Below are 20088 nucleotides of genomic sequence, written 5' to 3'. Positions count from 1 at the left end.
CACCTGCTCTCACTCAAAGTTGTCCGTCCCTTGGCTTTAGCTTCATATTGAACGGACAAACACGTCAGTGGAGTCAATCTTCCTATCTATTTCTCTGCTAGAAAGCTAATACGTGCATTTCCCAAAATCTCCAACCATTGCAGTCATTTCAATTTAGCTCAGATGTCACAAATAACAGGTAGGTAAAGCTGGGCTGAAGCTGAGATAGTGGCCTTTTTTCTTCCACCGAGACCTGCAGTTTTGCAATGACGAGCAGCGTGGCCTCAAAGCAACACCGAAAAAGTCCATCAAATGACCCAAAGCCCCGTTTTCCACCTCATGCACGAGTTGCTCACTTCCTAATTGTTTAATTACGGTGCTTGTCTTCACACTATGTGACCTCGGCTTGGTGCTCACTCTTGTGGATGAACCCTGCAGCATCCCTGAGCAGCGGTGCTGGAGAATGGGGGATTTCCTACATGTGTCTCGGGGGCAGCAAGGTGTTTATTCAGCCAGAAACATTAGGAACATGCAGTGTATCTCCAATGGCATCATTACAGGTCAAAGGTTTATGTTCCTGAAATGTGCAATTGCAGGAGAAATGGAGCCTGCATGCTCCTCTGAATGTAACATACCATTAAACTGAGGCAAAAAATGACTCTATGTGTTGCTCAAGGATATGTGTGTAACTTCAGAGACTAACAGAGTTGTACTTGTTAATTAATTTAAAGGCCGTGTGTGCATGAGTATCGGTCTTTGTGTATTTGTGTTCAGCATCCATGTGAATTTTTTGAGGATGAGAGATGAGCACCATACAGCAAGCATGACTGGTTGTGTGTGTGTGTGTGTGTCTGTGTGAGAACCATGTGCGGTTCTTTAGCAGGGCAGTGTAGCGTGCAGTGCAGGAGTGAGCAGAGGCGGCCCAGGCCAGCAGACCCAGTACCCTGGTAATCCCTGCGTTTTCAAGAGCCCTGGCCCGTACTTGATGAGCTTGAGCAAGAAAAAGGTTGCGCTCTCTCTCGTGTGTTCCCCCCTCTCTCTCTCTCTCTCTGTCTCTCACTCTTTTATTCCCCCTCTTTTTCTCATGCCCCCCCCCCCCCCCTTCCCCTCCCTGTCCCCTGGAGCCACTTTGCGAATGAATGGATACCAAGTGTTTACTCAGCAACTCTGCCTGTCCCTCTATATTTCTCAGGATTTTATCAACAAAAGTACGTAAATCGACTAATTGGCCGTTTTGGTCTTAGTCTACTATTTTGTTTTAATGCCTTTTTCATGCTGAATTACTTATTTCCAAGAAACTTATTAGGATATCTCTGGTAAACATAATATTTAAAGTAATTTTTGTGTGATTCTTTGTGGAGAAACTCTGTAGTACAGATCTGTTGATTAAATCAACTAATGTTAGTCGACTAAGAGTTTCTTCGGTGGAGGAGAGCCCTAAAAAAGAGGAACCTGCAGACCAACCATCGGAGACTTTAGGTGTACATCTGACTGAAAACTGGGGAATATGTTGGGGGAAGCATTGCACAACCCTGCCATTGTGACTGGACACACCTGCATTCAACTCATTCTGCCTTTATGGAAACTCACATTTTGTGATTAGCTTCTGCCACAAACACAACGGTTGTTTGGTTCTATTTTAATGCTTCCTGAGACACACACATCCAACCACTGTGTAATGTCTTGCTGGGTTTAAATCTCTCATAGAAGTAAAAAAAGGAAAGCTGTGTTCATTTCAAGGGAGAAGGAGAAAATCTGCCTAAGTTCTATAAAACACGTTTAGAACTTATTAATAACTGTATGTTTGCGGTTTGGGTAAAAAAAAAAACAGATATATTTTTAAATGTTCCAGCAACTCTGAGCTAATTGCTGAGCTGAAATATGTGAAGGATTTAAGCCACAAACAGAATGTGCCAAAAAGTGAAGCTGATATGAAACTTATGCAAAACAAAACAAAAGCCCTCTCTGAAGGACGGAAGGCCACCTCAGTCCCTGCCTGACAAATCCATTACTTGAATTTCCCTTTATTCACGTTTAGGTGCACAGCATGAAAAAGAAAATCAACAAATTGTTAAGTGTTATTCACTCCAGCATATTTAGGCTGTTTTTGGCATTGCCTTAAATATGATAATCTACATTCTGTGGTCAAGTGGTCACACATGTAAGTGTGATTCAGGCTATAATCGACCAACAGGAAACACTGCCTCCAAGATAGGCAAACTATACCTAAATGTTTGAGGCTGTGCATTACAATGAGATGCAACCAATAATACCCAAAGCTAGAATTTGTATCATCAATATGAACCTGAATCGGCAGGGCCTCAGCTCCTGCATAGCTCCTGTTCAGGGAACCTCCACCTTCTGACTGCCGGTAACCACACTGCGGATTATCCACCATTCAAAAAACATAATGTGCATACGGCTCTCGCTTACCTGTTGCATACGAGGATGCCAAACTGAGCTCAGATTTTAGCAGTGAAACGGCAGAAAAAAATTGCATTTTCAATCCTCTTTCCTTTTAATGTATTGACCCTAATGCGTTTGCCAATGTTGCAGGTCAGCAGCATCGTCGTGGTATTGAGTGAGGGCCACAATCTCAGCCATTTTGTATAGTAATGCAGTGTGAAACTGAAGCATGGCGTTCACTGTGTACAAAACAAAAATGCATGTGCATGTTAGTTACATTGATGCACAGTGTCTGCGACAAGCGTGTAGGGAGCGTAGAGGTGCACAGAGGTATGGGGAGGCTCTGGTGGGGTAGTGGGGTGGGTTTAGGAGAAGAGGGGATTAGCAAGAGGCCGCGGGCCCCGAGGCAGAGGGCCCGTTTCCTGGCCTGAGCCCCTGTTTGTCCTGCCTGACCTGGCAGCTCTGGGGGCAGATCCTGCTTGGATACAGCCCCGCTCCCACGCCTGTCTGAAGCTGTTAGCCACTGGCTGTGAGTAGCTAGCTGGGCTTAGTGTTGTCTGAGCTGCGGCTGGGTCGGGAGGGGTCCTATCATCTGTGGGGGTGTGTGGGGGGGGTTTCCAGCTACTCTGTGTTGGCGGTGTGAGGGTGACGGGGTAGTGGGCGGCTATGATTAATGACTTTGGTCGGATTATCGCTACCATATTTGTTCATATCAGGCCTGTTAGAGGGACAGTTGACCACGTGTGAATCTGTTCCCAACGCATCTGTACAAACGGATGACATCGATGAAATCTCCCAAAAGGTATTCGATTGAGTTGACATCAGCCGATTGTGAAGACCATCGCATATAATTCACATCATTACACCGTAAGCCATTCAAGGGACCATCTTACCCTGTCGTGCCGCGCCTTTATTCAGGTTTACCTTTAATTTATTACCCATCTGTTCATCCTCAGGTTAGTAAAAGTGCAAAAAGCATGATGACATGATCAGCCTGCCTTGCTGACATCGTATCATTCACAACAGTCCACAGCAGTCACCTCCCTGTGTATCTTACACCTTTTGTAATTAACTTCAACCCTCTATTTGCCTAAATCATCAACTAGCACCATCACACGATTGTGTTTGCAGGGTGTTGTCTATATACCACTTGTGTGCAGAACTGTGTTTTTACTTTAAAGATCCGTAAGATAACACCTCTTCTCTTCTCTGGGACTGTTAGATTATCGCTCTCCAGAAATGGGAATGAAATAAGGGGATATTGACTTTTCCTCCCCAAAAGCTTTGATAGCTCAATTGCTTGTTTTCAGTGGCTTGTTATTATTTTTCAATTGGTGGATTGGCTGTTGGGCTCGGAGGAGCACGGAGCAGCTCTGTGAGTGTTGTTTCTGCCCTGGATATACACAGAGCTGTCAGTGAAAGCAGGGAGAGAGGAGAGATAGAAGGGGGTCATCGGTAAATCTCTGTTGGTGCCTGAATCATTAAAGGAAATGTTTGACACAATGGGCTACACAACACTTTATTTCTGGGCTTTATCTGACACTGGACAGCCGACAAAAGGCCTTTTCAAAACAGTAAAAGTATTTTTTTAGCATCTAAATCATAAACTCTTTTGGAAAACTGGCATCAAAGTAGAACAGAATGACCATAACAGTACACAGGGGAAAAAAATCCTTCATGTGATTTTACTGTCAAATACTGTCAGAGGGTTATTAAAATGTTGTTTGGGGTTTTGCCCTCCTGCCTCCATCGTCACTGGCGAGCCAGTGGCGTCATTCCTGCCTCGCTTTATAAAACTGTCAACGCCTCTCTCTCACCTGGACACTCACCACCCAAACACCAGGGCAGGAGGACAGGGGTTTATTTCTGGCCAGAGCAGGGGATCAGTCGCTGGTAAGCTATACGCGACCAACATTTTGACAAAAAAAAAACCAAAACAAGATCCCCACATTGTTTCTTTTATGAATCTGGCAAATTATTCTTACTTCTCTGGCATGTGCAACATGACCGCAGAGACGCAGCACTCGCCCGCCGAGGCGAGTCCTGTTGTCATGTCTCCAAGTGTCTGCCTGGACTCTCCGCAGCCGCCGCCGCCGCCTCTGATGCTGCAGGCCCGCTCGAAGGATAACGTTTTGATCAAGTCGGAGCCCCGGGGGAGCAGTCCAAACGTGGAGGACGGAGCCGCTCTGGGGCTGACCGAGGAGCACCTGCCCACCGGGAGCCGCCGGAGGAAGAGGCCCGTCCAGAGGGGGAAGCCTCCCTACAGCTACATCGCGCTCATCGCCATGGCCATAGCCAACTCTCCCGAGAGGAAGCTCACCCTGGGGGGCATCTATAAGTTCATCATGGAGCGTTTTCCCTTCTACAGGGAGAACTCGAAGAAGTGGCAGAACTCCATCCGCCACAACCTCACACTCAACGACTGTTTTGTGAAGATCCCCCGGGAGCCCGGCAGGCCAGGTAAAGGCAACTACTGGACCTTAGACCCGGCCGCCGAGGACATGTTCGACAACGGGAGCTTTCTGAGGAGGAGGAAGAGATTCAAGCGCACCGACGTGAGCACCTACCCCGGCTACATGCAGAGCTCCAGCGCGTTCACCCCGACCCCAATGGGCCGGCCCTCGTACCCGAACACCCTGTACGCCGGGATAGGCTCTGGCTATGGCTCTCAGCTGACCGCCACGTCCCCGCATCCGGCCATGCTGCATCACTACCAGACCTCCGCCGGGGTCGGCCAAGGACAGCCGCGCAGCATGTTCAGCATCGACAACATCATCAGCCAGCAGACGGTGTTGCAGGGCGGCCCCGGGGTCGACCTCAACTCCCAGGCGCTGGGTTTGGGGCTGCACGTGGGAGGTGACCTGGGCACCATGACCTCCAGCTGCTCGGTCACCGGCAACGACCCGTCTGCGTGCTTCCAGACCCAGACTGTCAACCCCTCGGCGAACATGCTGAGCAGAAACAGCGGGAACCTCTCGTCCAACCTGGCCGCCGGGTACCCGTACTCCTCCTCGGGCTCTCCTCCGCACCTGCCCGCCATGAGCCAGTCCGGGTTCTCTCCCGGGAGCTCGCAGGTGTACTGCTCCGGAAACCGGCTGTCCCTGCCGGCCCTGCGCCCTGGCTCCTGCGCCGAGCACACGGAGCAGCTGCTGGGCCTCTCCAGCCCCATGAACTCTTACAACAACACCTACATGAGACAGGCCAACTTTGCGTCAGGATTAGAGCGCTATATGTGAGACATTATTATCACCAAAAAACTAAATCCTAGTTAATTATTGGCTACTAAATAGTCACATATTAAAGGAATAGGCCCTCAATGAGCCCATAAGAGATGAAACGCATAACAGTAATATCATTGGGCCTATTCAAAATGCCTATATTCATTAAACGAGAGATTTATAAGTTCCTGAATGAAATGTATTTTTGGCAGGATAAGAAAAGACACAAAATGACCGAGCCTCATGATAAAACATTCCTATTTCAAAAGCCATTTCGATCCGTTTGACACATTCCATGAGTGTACGTCAGAGAGTTTTATGTATTTCATTGTGCCACCTTTCGTTCATATTTCCTGCGTTAGTGTTAACATGTTTGTTATTTTTCATTCAATTCAAGTCTGCTGATTTCCATGTAAATAGTTTGTTGATGTATAAAAACTTTATTAAAAGAAAAGAATGGTATTGTTGCTGACGACAGGTCGCCTTGAATAAATTCACTTTTTACAGTAAAATAAACGTGGTCTTTATTCTCGATAATTCAAATATATTTCTCTGTAAAAACATGTTTTTTTTTAAATCTCATTTGCTTTTAGTGCAACAGAAGGTTGCAACAATATCAAGCAGTAAAACCGTTTTTTTACCAATCACAGTTCATTGAAAGTTACAATGTGTGTGTCTTATCTTAATTTTTATATATAACACACAAACACACACAGTAATCTGCTCAGAAACAGCTCGATATTTAAATCTAAATATTTTTTAACAATCAATCAAGCTTCAAAGAATATGATGATGCATTATACTAAATTAAAGACAAAATGTGTTTCAAAACCAAATGTAGTACACTTTTTACACAATAGCTACAAATAAACAATTAGACACAATGATGATCTAAAAACACATGAATTAAGATTTTTTTCAGAAAGTAAATTAAATATGAATCACCGGAAATGAAGGTACACTATAAATCAAACTTATTGACTGAATTAGTCAAACAGTGTAGCTATACTAATGCAGAACACATGTTCCCTTCTGTTTACATACAGGCATATTGTCAAAACTGAGAGAGAAACAATTGTACCAACAACAATGACTAACTAATGTTATATTAATGTGTATTCACCTTTACAGTTTGAACTGAAGTTTGTTACATCACAGTTTTATATAAAAACTATTTAGCTTGTTGGTTGTTTTCCTCATTCATTTCTTTACTTTTAATTCCACCATATAAAGCTCTACTCAGACTGTAATGAATTTAACTCGACTCTTTCCCTTTTTCCAGGATATTTAAATAAAACAAATGCTATATTTTTACTTGTGAAAGGGTTTTATGTTCCCAAAAATATTGTTAAATTCAAGGGTGTGGATGCATGTGAGATACAACCTTTCAGTGCTCATTCACTATTATAAAAATAACAGATCTACTCATGGTTCACTGGTTATTATCAACAATTAGTTGAAATCCTGACTTTAAATTAAATTGAATTTGCCTTAATTGTTGATAAAGGACAATATCAACTACAAGTATCAGTCGATATATATATATATATGAATTGGTTAATCAATAAACAAAATAGTAACCAATTTATCAAAATTTGTGAAGTGAAGTCACCTCATATTTTCCTCATGGTTATTCAGTGATGGTGCAAACTGTGGTCACATTCTGAGGTTCCCGATTAAATGTTAAAGTTGTTCAAAAAAACACAACTCATAAAAACCACTGAAAGATAAAGATACAACATTTTTTTATTTTAATACAATAATAAAAAGCTCTGAGTCTGTTTCTGCTCAGGTTTGAATGTTTATGAACAATATGTATTCATTTGTCTGTGTGTTATATCCTGGTCTGATATTGAGACGCTCAGACACTGAATCTATACTGCACTCAAACTATTGATGCACCAAAGGGGCAGATGTAGCACCTGGTGGGTCAATCAGATCAAACATATATGAAACAGGTAGAACTTGTAAGTGAAAACTATATAGACTCTAATGAAGAGGACAGCATCTTAATAAAGATCCAACCAAAGAGAAAGCCTGATTGTCTTTGACAATCTACATCAACTCAATTCATGAATGGGGACTTTTACAGCTACTTTAAAGCAGTCAGCATGGCCAACTTAAAAAAGAAGGGCCTTCTAACCAGCTAAACCTCATTACAGAGTTATTCAACAACTCTTAGTTCACTCTGAGTGAACTAGGTTCAGACTTTCCACCACTAGATGGAAGCAAAAGCAAGATGTGGGATTGTTTTCACTCATTTACAAGGATATCTTTTTTTCAGTTTGTGAGTTTGCTGCTGTGGTTTTAACTAACTACAGTGATTCTGGTCAGCAGTCAACAATGAAACCACTGCTTAAGAGAACAGACAATAATTTATTAACAATGTATACGTTATGTATTGATAAGTACTGCACAGCTGCTTCTGGGATTAATACAGTCAGTGAGTGAGTGAGTGAGTGAGTGAGTGAGTGAGTGAGTGAGTGAGTAAATGTCTATCTCCATCTCTCCATCCATCAAAGTTTGTAGCTGGAGGAAGTATTGGTCATACATTTTTGGTGTTCTATATCTTGCTGAATATGGATCATGAAATTTGACTATTCAACAATGACGCGTAGGCAGTTTGTAAGAAAATTGAGACATTATTGGAAAGCTGATTAAACGTTAGATTTTTGTTTCTCATGCTGAATTTAATCTTCTTATAACTAAATTACAACAATAAAGTCACCTGTTCATGAACACAACCTGGACTGAAAGAATTGTGAGGGGCTGGCTTCACCACTGGGACATTACATTTAAAATGTCGAAAGATGTTCATGCAATAAAGCTCACTGTGTTTGAAATGTCTCTGCGTGATGTGAAATCTAAAAAAAAATAAATCTAGAACTGTGTTTCTTGCTGCAACTCAAAGCATCCAGTGCTCCTTTGTGGCTTCACACGTCATGAGAGTTTTTCAGCATCGTGCTTCAGTTGCCACTTGTTGTCTTGAGGTTTCTACACCTCAGAGGAAATATTTATTTTACTTTAATACAATTGTTTGACAGCTTTAGTTGTTAGTAACTTTTGCACACAAAAGTCTATAAAATATGATTAATTAATCAATTAGTTGATTGACAGCGAATTCATCGATTGTTGGTCTATTTGATAATTGTCAATTTGAGTGACTTGAACGGTTACCCATTAACTTGAAGCTATCATCAATTCAACCCTATTTTGGAGAGTTTATTTCATTCAACCTTCTAGCTTTCACTGTCTGTCTGAGAACAAAATGCAAATGGCCTTAAACATCGTAATGCACAGGAATAGACACAATTAACACTTTATGCTCTGATGTTCTTTTAAAAAGACAATATTTGAATATTGAAATGAGGCTACTGCCTGTTATTAACAAATGTTGCCTGTTTGAACCTCTTTTTGCTGTTTTGTTTGAAGGCTGGTGTTTGTTCTTTTATGTGAAACTTGTTATGCTTCATATATATCCTAGTAAAATAAAAAACTATAAAATGAAATAACTAATTTGCCCCCATCTCAAAATCTACAAATATCTCAACAACATATCTCTTTTTCATTTGTATTATGATCCATGCTTATAGGACACAACACTGGTGTTTACTGTCATCTCAACAGTCGGAGCTGTTAGGGTTTCAACAGCAGGGGGCGCCTCGACATCACAAACTGCGACGATGAGAAACTCCATCCGGACAATTCACAGAAACCTCATTGAACCTTTGGAAACGTGAAGGACCTGCAACGTTCTACAGCGCACGTTCTGCAGGTTGTTCAATTTAACTAATTCAATCAACGTCTAAATAATGCATTTTTCACCAAATGCCATAACAAAATTACATATGTGCAGGTAAGCTGTGGAAGGTAAATATTTTTTTTTAAGTAATAATAAAAAGAGCTGTGAATGAAAACAGCCCTATAATTGTGTAACTACACAAAATACATGTATATATTTGAGTCTTTTTATTGTCAAATACAATATTGGTAATATATCTTCAAACATATTCCAACGCAGAATAAATCAACAAGTATAGGCACAAATAATGGAAGACAAATAAATACAAAAATAAGCATAAAGAAATACATTGTATTGGCTGCAAACTGTTTTGGCTTTTGGATTGAAATAAAATTCTAATTAAGATTTTTTTTATATAATAAAAAATCTATTCTACAAGGTATGGCTGCTTGTGAGGCGTGGAGAAAGTAATGCGTCATGTGTGTCGGGCAGCTGTCAGGCTGGTCTCAGTGCGTCTATTTCAGATTTTAAAAGGACTTGTGACAGGCAGGTCAGACCAGAGGAGAAGCTGCATGCTTAACCTCCTCAGTGGAACAGTCTTCTCCTTCAATAAAGAGTAATAACACAAGCAAACAAACAAATCAGACTGTAGTTGAGATTAGATGAAACTCTACCCCAGACAATTAGATTAATGTGGTGCTGATGATGTAGATGCATTACATTTGTGTTTCTGCGGCGTAATGAGCTGGAATGTCCGTATATGCTCTAAATAAGCGCGCACACATTACACGTCGTCATCCCTGCTGGCCTTCATCCTGACGAAGACGAATCGGAGCAGGTTGCAGCTCACCATGCCCCGGCGTGCCCTTGTGAATTATGCAGAAAATGCAGATGGATAGTGTTGTGACTTTTTGACAAGGCAAAAACAAAACCCGTGGGAAGTGATCAGGGAATTAGGCGACTGGCCAAAACCTTTGAGGGGGGATTTCAATACGGCCAAAAATCTGCCAATTTATTAGGGGGAGAGAATGAAGAGCTCATTTAACACTTTAAACAAAAACTGATGTAACAGGTCGAAATGTCTCAAGTCTGAACAAAAACTAAACATGCTAATTAAAAGCCAAAGTAAAACAGTGATAATAGGCCTATTTAATGACATCCGGATATGTATTATTTTATATTAAGGGCACACATTTTATGTATAATATTTCTGAATCCAACAAATAGCACATTGGGTTCGAAAAGGAGCGAAGCTTTAATAATAATAATAACAAATGTATATTTTAATAAATACAATTATGTATTATTGATATTGTTAATTCTTAATATTAGTATTAATAGCTTTCAGAACTTATCTTTAAATCTAATATGATATTTTCCTTTGAAGACGATTCTGAGCTGTAAGTGCATATTTGTATAACTTTCTTTTAACTACATTATAAACAAACGCCACATTTGATTTGTCTCTACATATACCTTTACATGCTTGTCTAAATATAGATATGCACTTTGCTAGTATTTGTAGGCTATGTCATTAAAATCCCAATCACCATCATCGGGGATCACCTCCTACTTCTCTCTTATACTGCAAACAAAAAGTAAAATGAATTGACTCACGCAACCTTATGTTCAGAAATAAAACGCCTTTCAATGATTAAATTGGGTTATCGTTGAAACTATTTAGTTTTTAAAGCATGTTTATTCATACTCGAATTTTTTATTTTCTTAATAAATTGTCAATATATTGATAAAGAAAACAATAAGGCAGATCTCCAATATAAATGTATTTCAATTCTCGAAATAAGATCATATGCACAGGAACAACTGATATTGCCCATATAGGCTACAAGTTGCCTAAAGAGGCAACATGTTTTTGATATTTCTTTGTTAAGTTGTTTTTTTTATCGAAATATGTTTGAATGATTCAAGAGCAGATCCAAATATTACGTCTAGCACGGCAATTTCGTCCAGTTCCTGGTAACAGTGACTCAAAGACCACGTGACCAGCATGGTCCTATAAATACCTTTTGAGAGCTAGAGGAGATAGTGTGATAGTCTGGCTGGATACCTACCCAACCCTCGTGCGTAAAAGATATTTTGGAACGATACTTGGAGATCCAGAAGTAGCTTTCTCAGCGAGCTGCAGCACAAACTGATCACAGACGGAAACAATCACATCTCCGGAAGTCAAGAAGTCTAAATCGGCGCAAGATCGATGATCTGTGACTGTTTTTTTTTGTTTTTTTTAACGCCTGAAAACCAGAAGTTGTCTGCTCGATGAGAAGCTCGCACGGCCCTGCTTGACCAGCCTCGGACGACCAGGAGTCGCCAGATCCACAGGTCAAAGAGTTATTTATCTTTTCAATAGATTCTAGCCATGTGTGCATTCAGTAGTTGGAGATAAAGCTGCAGCAAAAGCCCTGTGTGGTTCTAAGGGGGGGGGGGAGACGGAGAGTAGCCTCGCCGGACTAGAGGAGGAGGAAATCTGGGGAGAGAGGGGGGAAGAGAAGCGGCGTCTCCGAGGATGACTTTAGGGGCGGATATGTCCGACAGCTCTGCATTGTCCGAAGATGTGGACATCGACGTGGTTGGGGGTGACATATCCGTTGGAAAGGACGGAAAGTACATTCACCACGAGTTCAACTTGGACAATGACTCGGACGATAATTACTCCCAAAACGCGGCAGAGCGGGTTTCTTCTCCCGGGCTCAGCAGCTCCGACTGCCCGTCAGACCAGATGGGTTCCAGCGCGGAGGTCGGGACCGGGATCGGGGAGAAATCCCGAAAAGGCGCTCTCGTGAAGCCCCCTTACTCTTACATCGCCCTGATCACCATGTCCATCCTGCAAAGCCCCAAGAAGCGCCTCACTCTCAGCGAGATCTGCGAGTTCATCAGCAGCAGATTCCCTTACTATCGGGAGAAATTCCCCGCGTGGCAGAACTCAATCCGCCACAATCTTTCCTTAAACGACTGCTTCGTGAAAATCCCCCGAGAGCCCGGCAACCCCGGGAAGGGCAACTACTGGACTCTCGACCCGGATTCCGCAGACATGTTCGACAACGGGAGCTTCTTGCGGAGGAGGAAGCGTTTCAAGAGGCACCACACTAATGAAATCCTCCGGGAGACTGGTGGCTTTCTGCCTGGGTTTGGATACGGCCCGTACGGATACAACTATGGACTTCAGCTGCAGAACTTCCACGCAGCCCACAACCCGTATCACCCGCACCACACAGGTGGCTCATTCCCGTTCCCTAACGCCCCCTGCACCTTGCCCTCGTCAGCCTCCATATTCTCCGCGCCGCATCACCTTCCCTCCCTGTTAGGGGCCGATTTAAGAAAGCCTTTTTATCCCCAACTAAGCCCGTCTCTGCCGCCTCTCAAGACGGACTCCAGCGCCCCGAGTCGGCCTTCGTTCTCCATTGACAATATCATCGGTGCGGCCAACTCCACCGCCTCTTCCTACGGCGTGCAGCCGGGCAGCCAGGCTCAGATCCTGGCCATATTAACCCCAGCGCTGGCCTCTGCTTCCAATCATTTGAGTCTATCGCAGGACAGCATATTACAGGCGGTCGGGCCACAGGGTCAGACTTTTTCCAGCAAAACCCCAAATATGAACACTTGTCCTTTCTAAAAAAAAAGAAAAGAATGAAAATCTTTTATTATAAAGCCAATTGTGGCTTCTTCCTGTGTGAAGGTAGGCTGTACATTCTTGGTGAAAAAAAAGAGTGTTCAGGCTCTCCCCATTTCCTATCATTGTAAGAGGAGAGAGCTTTATTTATGGTGTGTACATATGTGTATAATATTGAGAGACAAATGCAAGAAGGGTCTTTTTAAACAGTGCTGACCTGCAATCTGGCGGTGGCCTCCATTTGTCAGTGGAAGAAAAAAAAAAGATCCTGTTATTTTTTAACATAAGTTAAAAGGTGTCACCTATGGATACGGGGATGATTTTTTTTTTAAATAGTTGAGAATTTTATTATGACCTGCATTGTTTTTATTTTGTGCGTCGTGAGAAAATGGCACTGTTGTTGTTGTTGTTGACATAGGCTGACAGAGACGGCAAACTCAGGTTTTACTTAGAAAGCACATGGAGACAAAGGGGGCTTCTGACACCATTTCCCACTATCACTCCCTCCTCCAATGAATCTCCTCTACATAGTGAATTTGTGACAATGTCCTTTCATGTCGTCAGTGGACACTAGGTTATGTGGTTTTGGTATAAAAGAGCGCATTACCTCTCTCAACTTTTTAACTGTTGTCCGTTCTTATCTATTTCACATTTTTACTCTGTGAAACATACAGTATGTCATGTGTTGCCAATAGAGAGAAAGAGAAAGAGAGAGAGAGACACCTAAATGTTCATAGGTCATTTTTTGTTGTTGTAATGACAAGAATAATAAATGTTTGTGAATTTGAAAAAACAACAAATCGTTAATTTATTTTTTTATTCGGAAAGTGGAATCATCAGAGTTAAACAAATAAGAAGGGGTTCAAATAGACTAAACTACAGCACGTGAGTTTAATTAATTTAAATGCTTATTGTGTAAAATAAAATAAAAACATACAAATGAAAGTCAACGTTTTATTTCTTTTCATTTAGAATGTTGTTTCATTTGTTTCCTTGTATCATTATTTCTGAGTTTCCCTTCAGTAAAAATATTCAACTTGTTATATTTGCACATTCTGGTCAAATCTTAACATTTAATTTAAGCTTTTCTTGTTCTAATCATGCAGCTCATAAATATAAAGCATTTATGTGTGGACACTGACCGATTAGAACAAGCTGATCACACACACAAAAAACACAAGATGAGTCTCTTATGCAGTTAATCAGGACTCTTTTCAGGTGTGAAAAACGCACCAGATTCAGTGGAATTATTTCAAACACGACTTGATGTATATAACAGTCATGAATATCACGCAACAGTGGGCAAGTATTCCTCTTGTGTGGCTCTCGCTCGCTTGTAAAGGACCATTTTCTAGCAAGTTACAAAGGCCCCGGCTGAATGGGGGCGTTAGCAGGGCTCGGCGGTCTGTAATTGAAAGTGAACAAGGATATACCCACGGTCTTTCGGGCTTTCGTTGCTAATTTGTAGCAGCATTTTTCATCGGGCTCCCTAATCCACCATAATGCGGCTTTTTGGCCGTTTGTTGATGTTGTCAGTGCGGAACCCTGGCCCAGAGGACTGAATGTGCGCGCAGCGAGCGGTCCCCTGTGAGACCAGCCACACACATTTAGACCCTGAAAAGCAATCTTCTCTAAAGGCCCTCGGTTTGCTCCGCTTTCATGTCATCGTGTGTTGTCTCGGGATACTATAAAAGAAGCAGTGGGACTCGTCCGGCCACAGAAAAACAGGCCTATTGGTCTTTTTCAGAGTTGTTGGAGCACATGTTTCCAGACAGAAGGGGGTGTAAAGCCTCCTTTATTTACCAGATCTGTGTGCAAAATGGTTAAATTAGTTTGCGGGTGTTTTGACAGATGATTATTAAGGATGAAGGGTGGGAGGGCTGACTCCTCTGTTTTCCTTCAGCACAGCTCACTGAAAGTCTTTGAAACGAAAACCAACACATGACTACTTTCTTTATCGGGACGCAGCCTTTATTCCCTTTCTCTCTCCCAGTTGGTGCAAATTGGACATTTGATAAATATCGCGTGAGGATTTGGGGGAAATAATTTTGATTAGTGCTTCTCCCGCCGTGTATCCGTGGTGTTAATTGATATCCTGCATGCATAATTTGCGGAGTAAATGAGGTGGAAAAAAACATTTAGCAGGCTATTGAAGTTCTTCTGTGCACGCTCGCTCTGGCAGGGAGTCATTACGCACCGCATCAGTCCATTAAAAATCCACATGAGGCGTTTGCAGAGGTGGTTAAAAAACGTTTAAATAACGGCAGGAACGAAAACTAAGCCAATAAAACTCACGGGTACAGAAAGCAATAACGCACGCGCGCACTGGCTCTGCCACGAGGAGGTTCAGCCAAAGGCACCGGCCTTTGAAAACGGACGATTGGAGACTCAACCAATTTCTACGGATTTTCAGCTCGAACGCGCACCATCACCGTCCATCTCCGCTTGGAAAGATCACAGGCTCGCGACCGGAGTATACCTGGAACTCGCTCTTCCTCAAAACCTTCCCAGCCGCCCTTTAATTTTTCGTGTTCGTCCTAATGATCCCATCACCGCTCATATATATTGACGCGTTCGTATATTTCAGAAGGATGCGGGTTTGTCACTTCGGGACCACCCACAGTCCCAGCGTGCCTTTATTTAGGCATCACGACATCCGTCATTTCTCGTGACGTCCTCTCAAACGAAACCACGGCTGAGTGATATGTGAAGTGACAGCCAAAAGACTCTACAGTCACCAAAAACACATTTATACATTTTAAGGCAATTCCCATCTCTGTCTAAGCGCTCCCACGTGCTCCGTTTGGGCGTAAGCATATATGGTCCTGCTGCTATAATATATTTATAGACGGAAGATGTCAACGTTAGATTTATCTCTTCTTCTCCTTTTGAGATTCGCAGGGAAAGTCCTACGTCATATGAGATGAAGTGATTATAGACCGTATTATTGTTATCATCATCAAATTATCATCAGAGTTCCGTCCCAAACAGCGCGTGACAGCAGGGGATTAAATGAAATCGTTTTGCTTAAATCTTCTCCTGCCTTGCCAATAACGTGGCGTCCCTGATCGATGCACAGTGCACTGCTGCGTCTTGAAGGGCGCGAGGACAGAGGCTGTGCTGACACCACTGTATGTGCATTGTGTGTGTGTGTGTGCGTGTGTGTGTGTGTGTGTGTGTGTTTGTGTGTGTGTGTGTGTGTGTGTGTGTGTGTGTGTGTGTGTGTGTGTGTGTGTGTGTGTGTGTGTGTAAGTGGGGCCTCAAGGTCAGGCTCGTCAATTGAAACAGTTTAAAGACATTCTTCACAAAATGTATACAACTATAATATAATATATGCCCTGAAGCAACAACGTTTAGGCCTATACTTAAATACACAGTGGCCTATTATAAGGCATCATAGTGCTATATGGACACACACACACATATCTAGGATCCTTTGGTGTTTTAGTCCCCCTGAAATGAACCTTTATACCTTAATAATTAATTCTGCCTTTCAACGGGCTGATTTATTATGCAGAAACAAGATGTTGCCAGATAGGACGATCAAGACACATGGAGCAGGTGCTTAACAAAAACACCTGTATAATTATTGTAGTTCTATTTTCTGTTGATCACTTCAGGAACAAAAGCAGGTGTTAGATTTGGAAAGTCGACTATTTTCATCTGAACCTTGCAGTCTCCTGAACGTATAGTTCCTCAGAATAGAGACCCACCAGGCCTCAGATCTGTTCAATTGGAAACTGCTGTAGCTGGGTTATATTTCAGGGAGTATACAGGACTGCTAATAATGAAAACAAACCATCCAGACTTGACTTTTTTAAGAAATGGCCTTCATCCCGCTCCATCGCACACACTTGTCCATAAAGTCTGTGGTACCCGACTTTGGAGACGGGTTGGGGACAACCTCTCTGACGAAACCAGCAACTCAAAAGCTATGAAACAAATAGGACTTTATCTTAACCCCTATACCTACCCCCCTCATCTTTCTCTTTTTCCTCCGTGTGTGTGTGTGTGTGTGTGTGTGTGTGTGTGTGTGTGTGTGTGTGTGTGTGTGTGTGTGTGGCAGACGAGCCTCCACGCCCCCGCAGAGGAATGTTGGCCCGGTCCGCGGCTCCCCGGCCTGGAGGAGAGGCGAGCCGCGGCTCTAGCTGCACCGCCGCTATAAATCACAGCCTCCCCTTTTTCGCTGCTCCCAGTCTCCCTCCAGCCTCTGTGTTTTTGCAACAGACAGAGGAATCCTTTCGCTTAATTAATTTAGAATGTGTAAATAAAGCGAGGACAGTGAACTCCCCATCATCTCTGGAAACACAATATTAACTTTGGAAGATCTTCGCCCCGCCAACTCTGACACACTAAACGAACACCTGCTGCAGGAGGGCGCGCACGGACACACACAGACACACACACACACACACACACACACACACATACACAGTGTCGGGGCAGGGGTATTAATGACTGCAGATATTATCCTGCAAAGGTCACCAGAACATGATAGCAGGTGATAGCATTCATTCAGGCCTGTTTTAGAAGAGTGAAGATGTGTGTTTACTGTAAAGTCTGGGGCCTTCTGTTCCTATTTGTTGTTGTAATCTTTAATCAGATATTTGTCTTTAGAGCCATTAAAATGAAACAAATGATGAACCTGTTAAAGAGTTAAGAAAGTGTTCAAATTAAAATCTCACTCTTGGTACACCTTCTGACATAAGTGGTATGAGAATAGAAAGAACTCTGCCGGTTAACTGCCGTATACAACTGCATCTGCTTTACGTGACAGTGAAAACATCATCCTATACTCTGAGTGTCCACACAAGGTGCCCAAGATGATTAAGAGGAGTCAGATCAGCCACCTGATCTGGCAACAAAAAGTTACACATGGGCACAGATAAAAACACACGATGCACGTGTTGATCCAATAACCGACACCATGCACACCTGCCAGGAGATAGTTACAGTTTACAGACAGAAGTGGAGTGCGCAGAGCCATGCGCATATTTAAAACAGACCAATAAGATTCAGAAACATTAATGAAGCAGAACAATGTGACCCCTGAGCAGTGGTGAACAATTTAAAGGTCTCCACTTAATGACACAATATGCATCTTAGCTCTATTTCAGGTTCATCACCTGCAGAAACGGCATCACTTCCAGCTTTAGCTTCTCTTAAATATTGATTGTACTCGTCTTTAGGAGTTTGATTACATTTTTGATGATTACGATGATCTCCATCTCTTATATCAACCACAGGAGTAGACATTTTGCTCAAATGAACAGTTAATCATCAGTTTTTGTGACCCCAGCACTTGAACATTGCATTCTGGGAGCTCAGCTGGTCTCATGTGAGGGGGGGGGGGGGGGGCTGCCCTCGGGCTCCCCTTAATTCCAACACTGGTGTAAAATCAACATGGACTATTGGAGCAATGTAATCCAAAAACTCTACACATTCACTTAAAGGCTACTATTATTTAGGCTAATTAAATTAAACGTTTTTTTTTCCCTCAATGGGAACCTTTGGGGGACCTTCAACGTCCCCTGGTGGTCCTCGGACCTATAGGGCAACACGAGCCTTCTCCATCAACCCCTCTCCTCGGTTTGGCTTCACCGGGAGCGCAGCACTTTTCTCTGCACCGCTTTGATAGCGAGGCGCAGCTGCTGCCGGTCGCTCTCGCGCACAATCAGCGGCGTCATGTGGGCGCTTTTACGGCTTCTTCCATTTGACCTTTGATGCCAACAGCATTAGACCCACAGCGCGGATCCGCTGCGAGTAATGGCGGCGGTCCGACCCGTTTATTACACCCTATGATTATTGATTTAGGATTTAAACGTTTCCCCCCCCTCGTCGATTTCTTGTAGTTTGCAGAAAGATTGTTTAATTTTCTCCCCATAGACAAAACAAAAGTATTAACATGCCGTTATGGATTAAATTAAATTGATAATTGAGTAGAGTTGACGGCAAGTTATTGCTTTTAGTCTTTTTTGACAGCTCATTTTAAAATTAGAGAATTAAAAAAAACAATCTTTAAAATAAATATTTGCTTAACATGTATATTTCTTCTAATTAGGACATGTGACCCTCATTAGTGTAATTAATATAGGCTTATTAAAACCGTGGACAAATTTTGCTAAACAAAAACAAACACATTTTTTCATATCACATATGACACAACGTTCATTTCAGTTTGTTTGATTTCGTAACTATTACATATATATATATATATATGTGTGTGTGTATTGGTTTCTGCCTAATGGTTTTTAAGAGTGTAATGATTTCACTTCAAACGTGGAGGCGACCCAGCAAAGTTAACCAAAAGTCAGCGCGGGGTGTGATATAAGAAAATGCCAAGGACACTGCAGCCTCGAGGTGAAAATGAAACATTGTTTATCTAATCCTTTTCAGCGTGAAAGTGTGCGTTTTCCAAAATTTAGGGCGGGGGGGACGGAAACCTCGCGATAAAATGTAAGCTTACCATCCAGAGTGAAATGCGATCACGCTGAGGTCGTGGGGCCAAACTTTTTAAGACTAATGTTTATTTAGAGAAGTGAGCGCCGTCTATGGGACTCCCCGTTCTCCCAGAATGCTTCACTAATGTCTTTACCAGGCCCGAGCAGACCACCAGCAAGACTGCACAGCTCTCTGCAGCCTGTTGTGGCCCTTTGAGACAGGGCTGCATTCAGTGCAAGACACTGTGTCCCACTAAGCCACCATTAAAAGCACCAAGTGGATGGAACAAAGTGTACCCTCATTCTGGATGAGCTGCCTTTTAAATCAAAAATATAATGCGATACTTAGACACCCTGTTTTGCATTTTGTTAAATATAAAAAATGTCACATATAGCCTAAAATTGTATCCGCTTGCAACAAGGACTTTCTGATGATATTTAGCTTAGACTTTTATCAACTTGATGTGAGCTCAAGTATGTTACAGACATATCATTTATTGAGTCTTATGCTGCTATTTATAGTCATTGAAAACTAAATCATATTGAATTGAGATATTCCTAGGCGACCAAGCTTTCTTAATCTTACTTATTTCAAAATGTTTGACAGTATATTTAAAATATTACTTAATGCCAAACAAGCGAATCTGCATTAGCAAAAAGTGTCATTACCTCACC

The 20088-nt window shown here is 42.5% G+C and overlaps 2 protein-coding genes across 2 annotated transcripts; both read left to right on the top strand.

The window, feature by feature from the left end:
* Nucleotides 1-4346: 4346 nt before the first annotated feature.
* On the top strand, nucleotides 4347-5621 carry foxe3 (forkhead box E3; the record flags this gene model as incomplete). Its single annotated transcript, XM_079157352.1, has 1 exon — nucleotides 4347-5621. The coding sequence occupies one exon, from the start codon at nucleotides 4347-4349 to the stop codon at nucleotides 5619-5621; it is 1275 nt and encodes a 424-aa protein (XP_079013478.1).
* Nucleotides 5622-11869: 6248 nt separating this feature from the next.
* Nucleotides 11870-13852, top strand: foxd2 (forkhead box D2; the record flags this gene model as incomplete). Its single annotated transcript, XM_079157431.1, has 1 exon — nucleotides 11870-13852. The coding sequence occupies one exon, from the start codon at nucleotides 11870-11872 to the stop codon at nucleotides 12974-12976; it is 1107 nt and encodes a 368-aa protein (XP_079013557.1). The 3' UTR covers nucleotides 12977-13852.
* Between the last annotated feature and the right edge of the window lie 6236 nt (nucleotides 13853-20088).

Source organism: Pholis gunnellus (assembly GCF_910591455.1).
Source record: "Pholis gunnellus genome assembly, chromosome: 4".
NCBI classification, from domain to species: Eukaryota; Metazoa; Chordata; class Actinopteri; order Perciformes; family Pholidae; genus Pholis; species Pholis gunnellus.
Note: the sequence above shows the minus strand (reverse complement) of the source record. Positions and strands in the feature narration are given on the sequence as shown.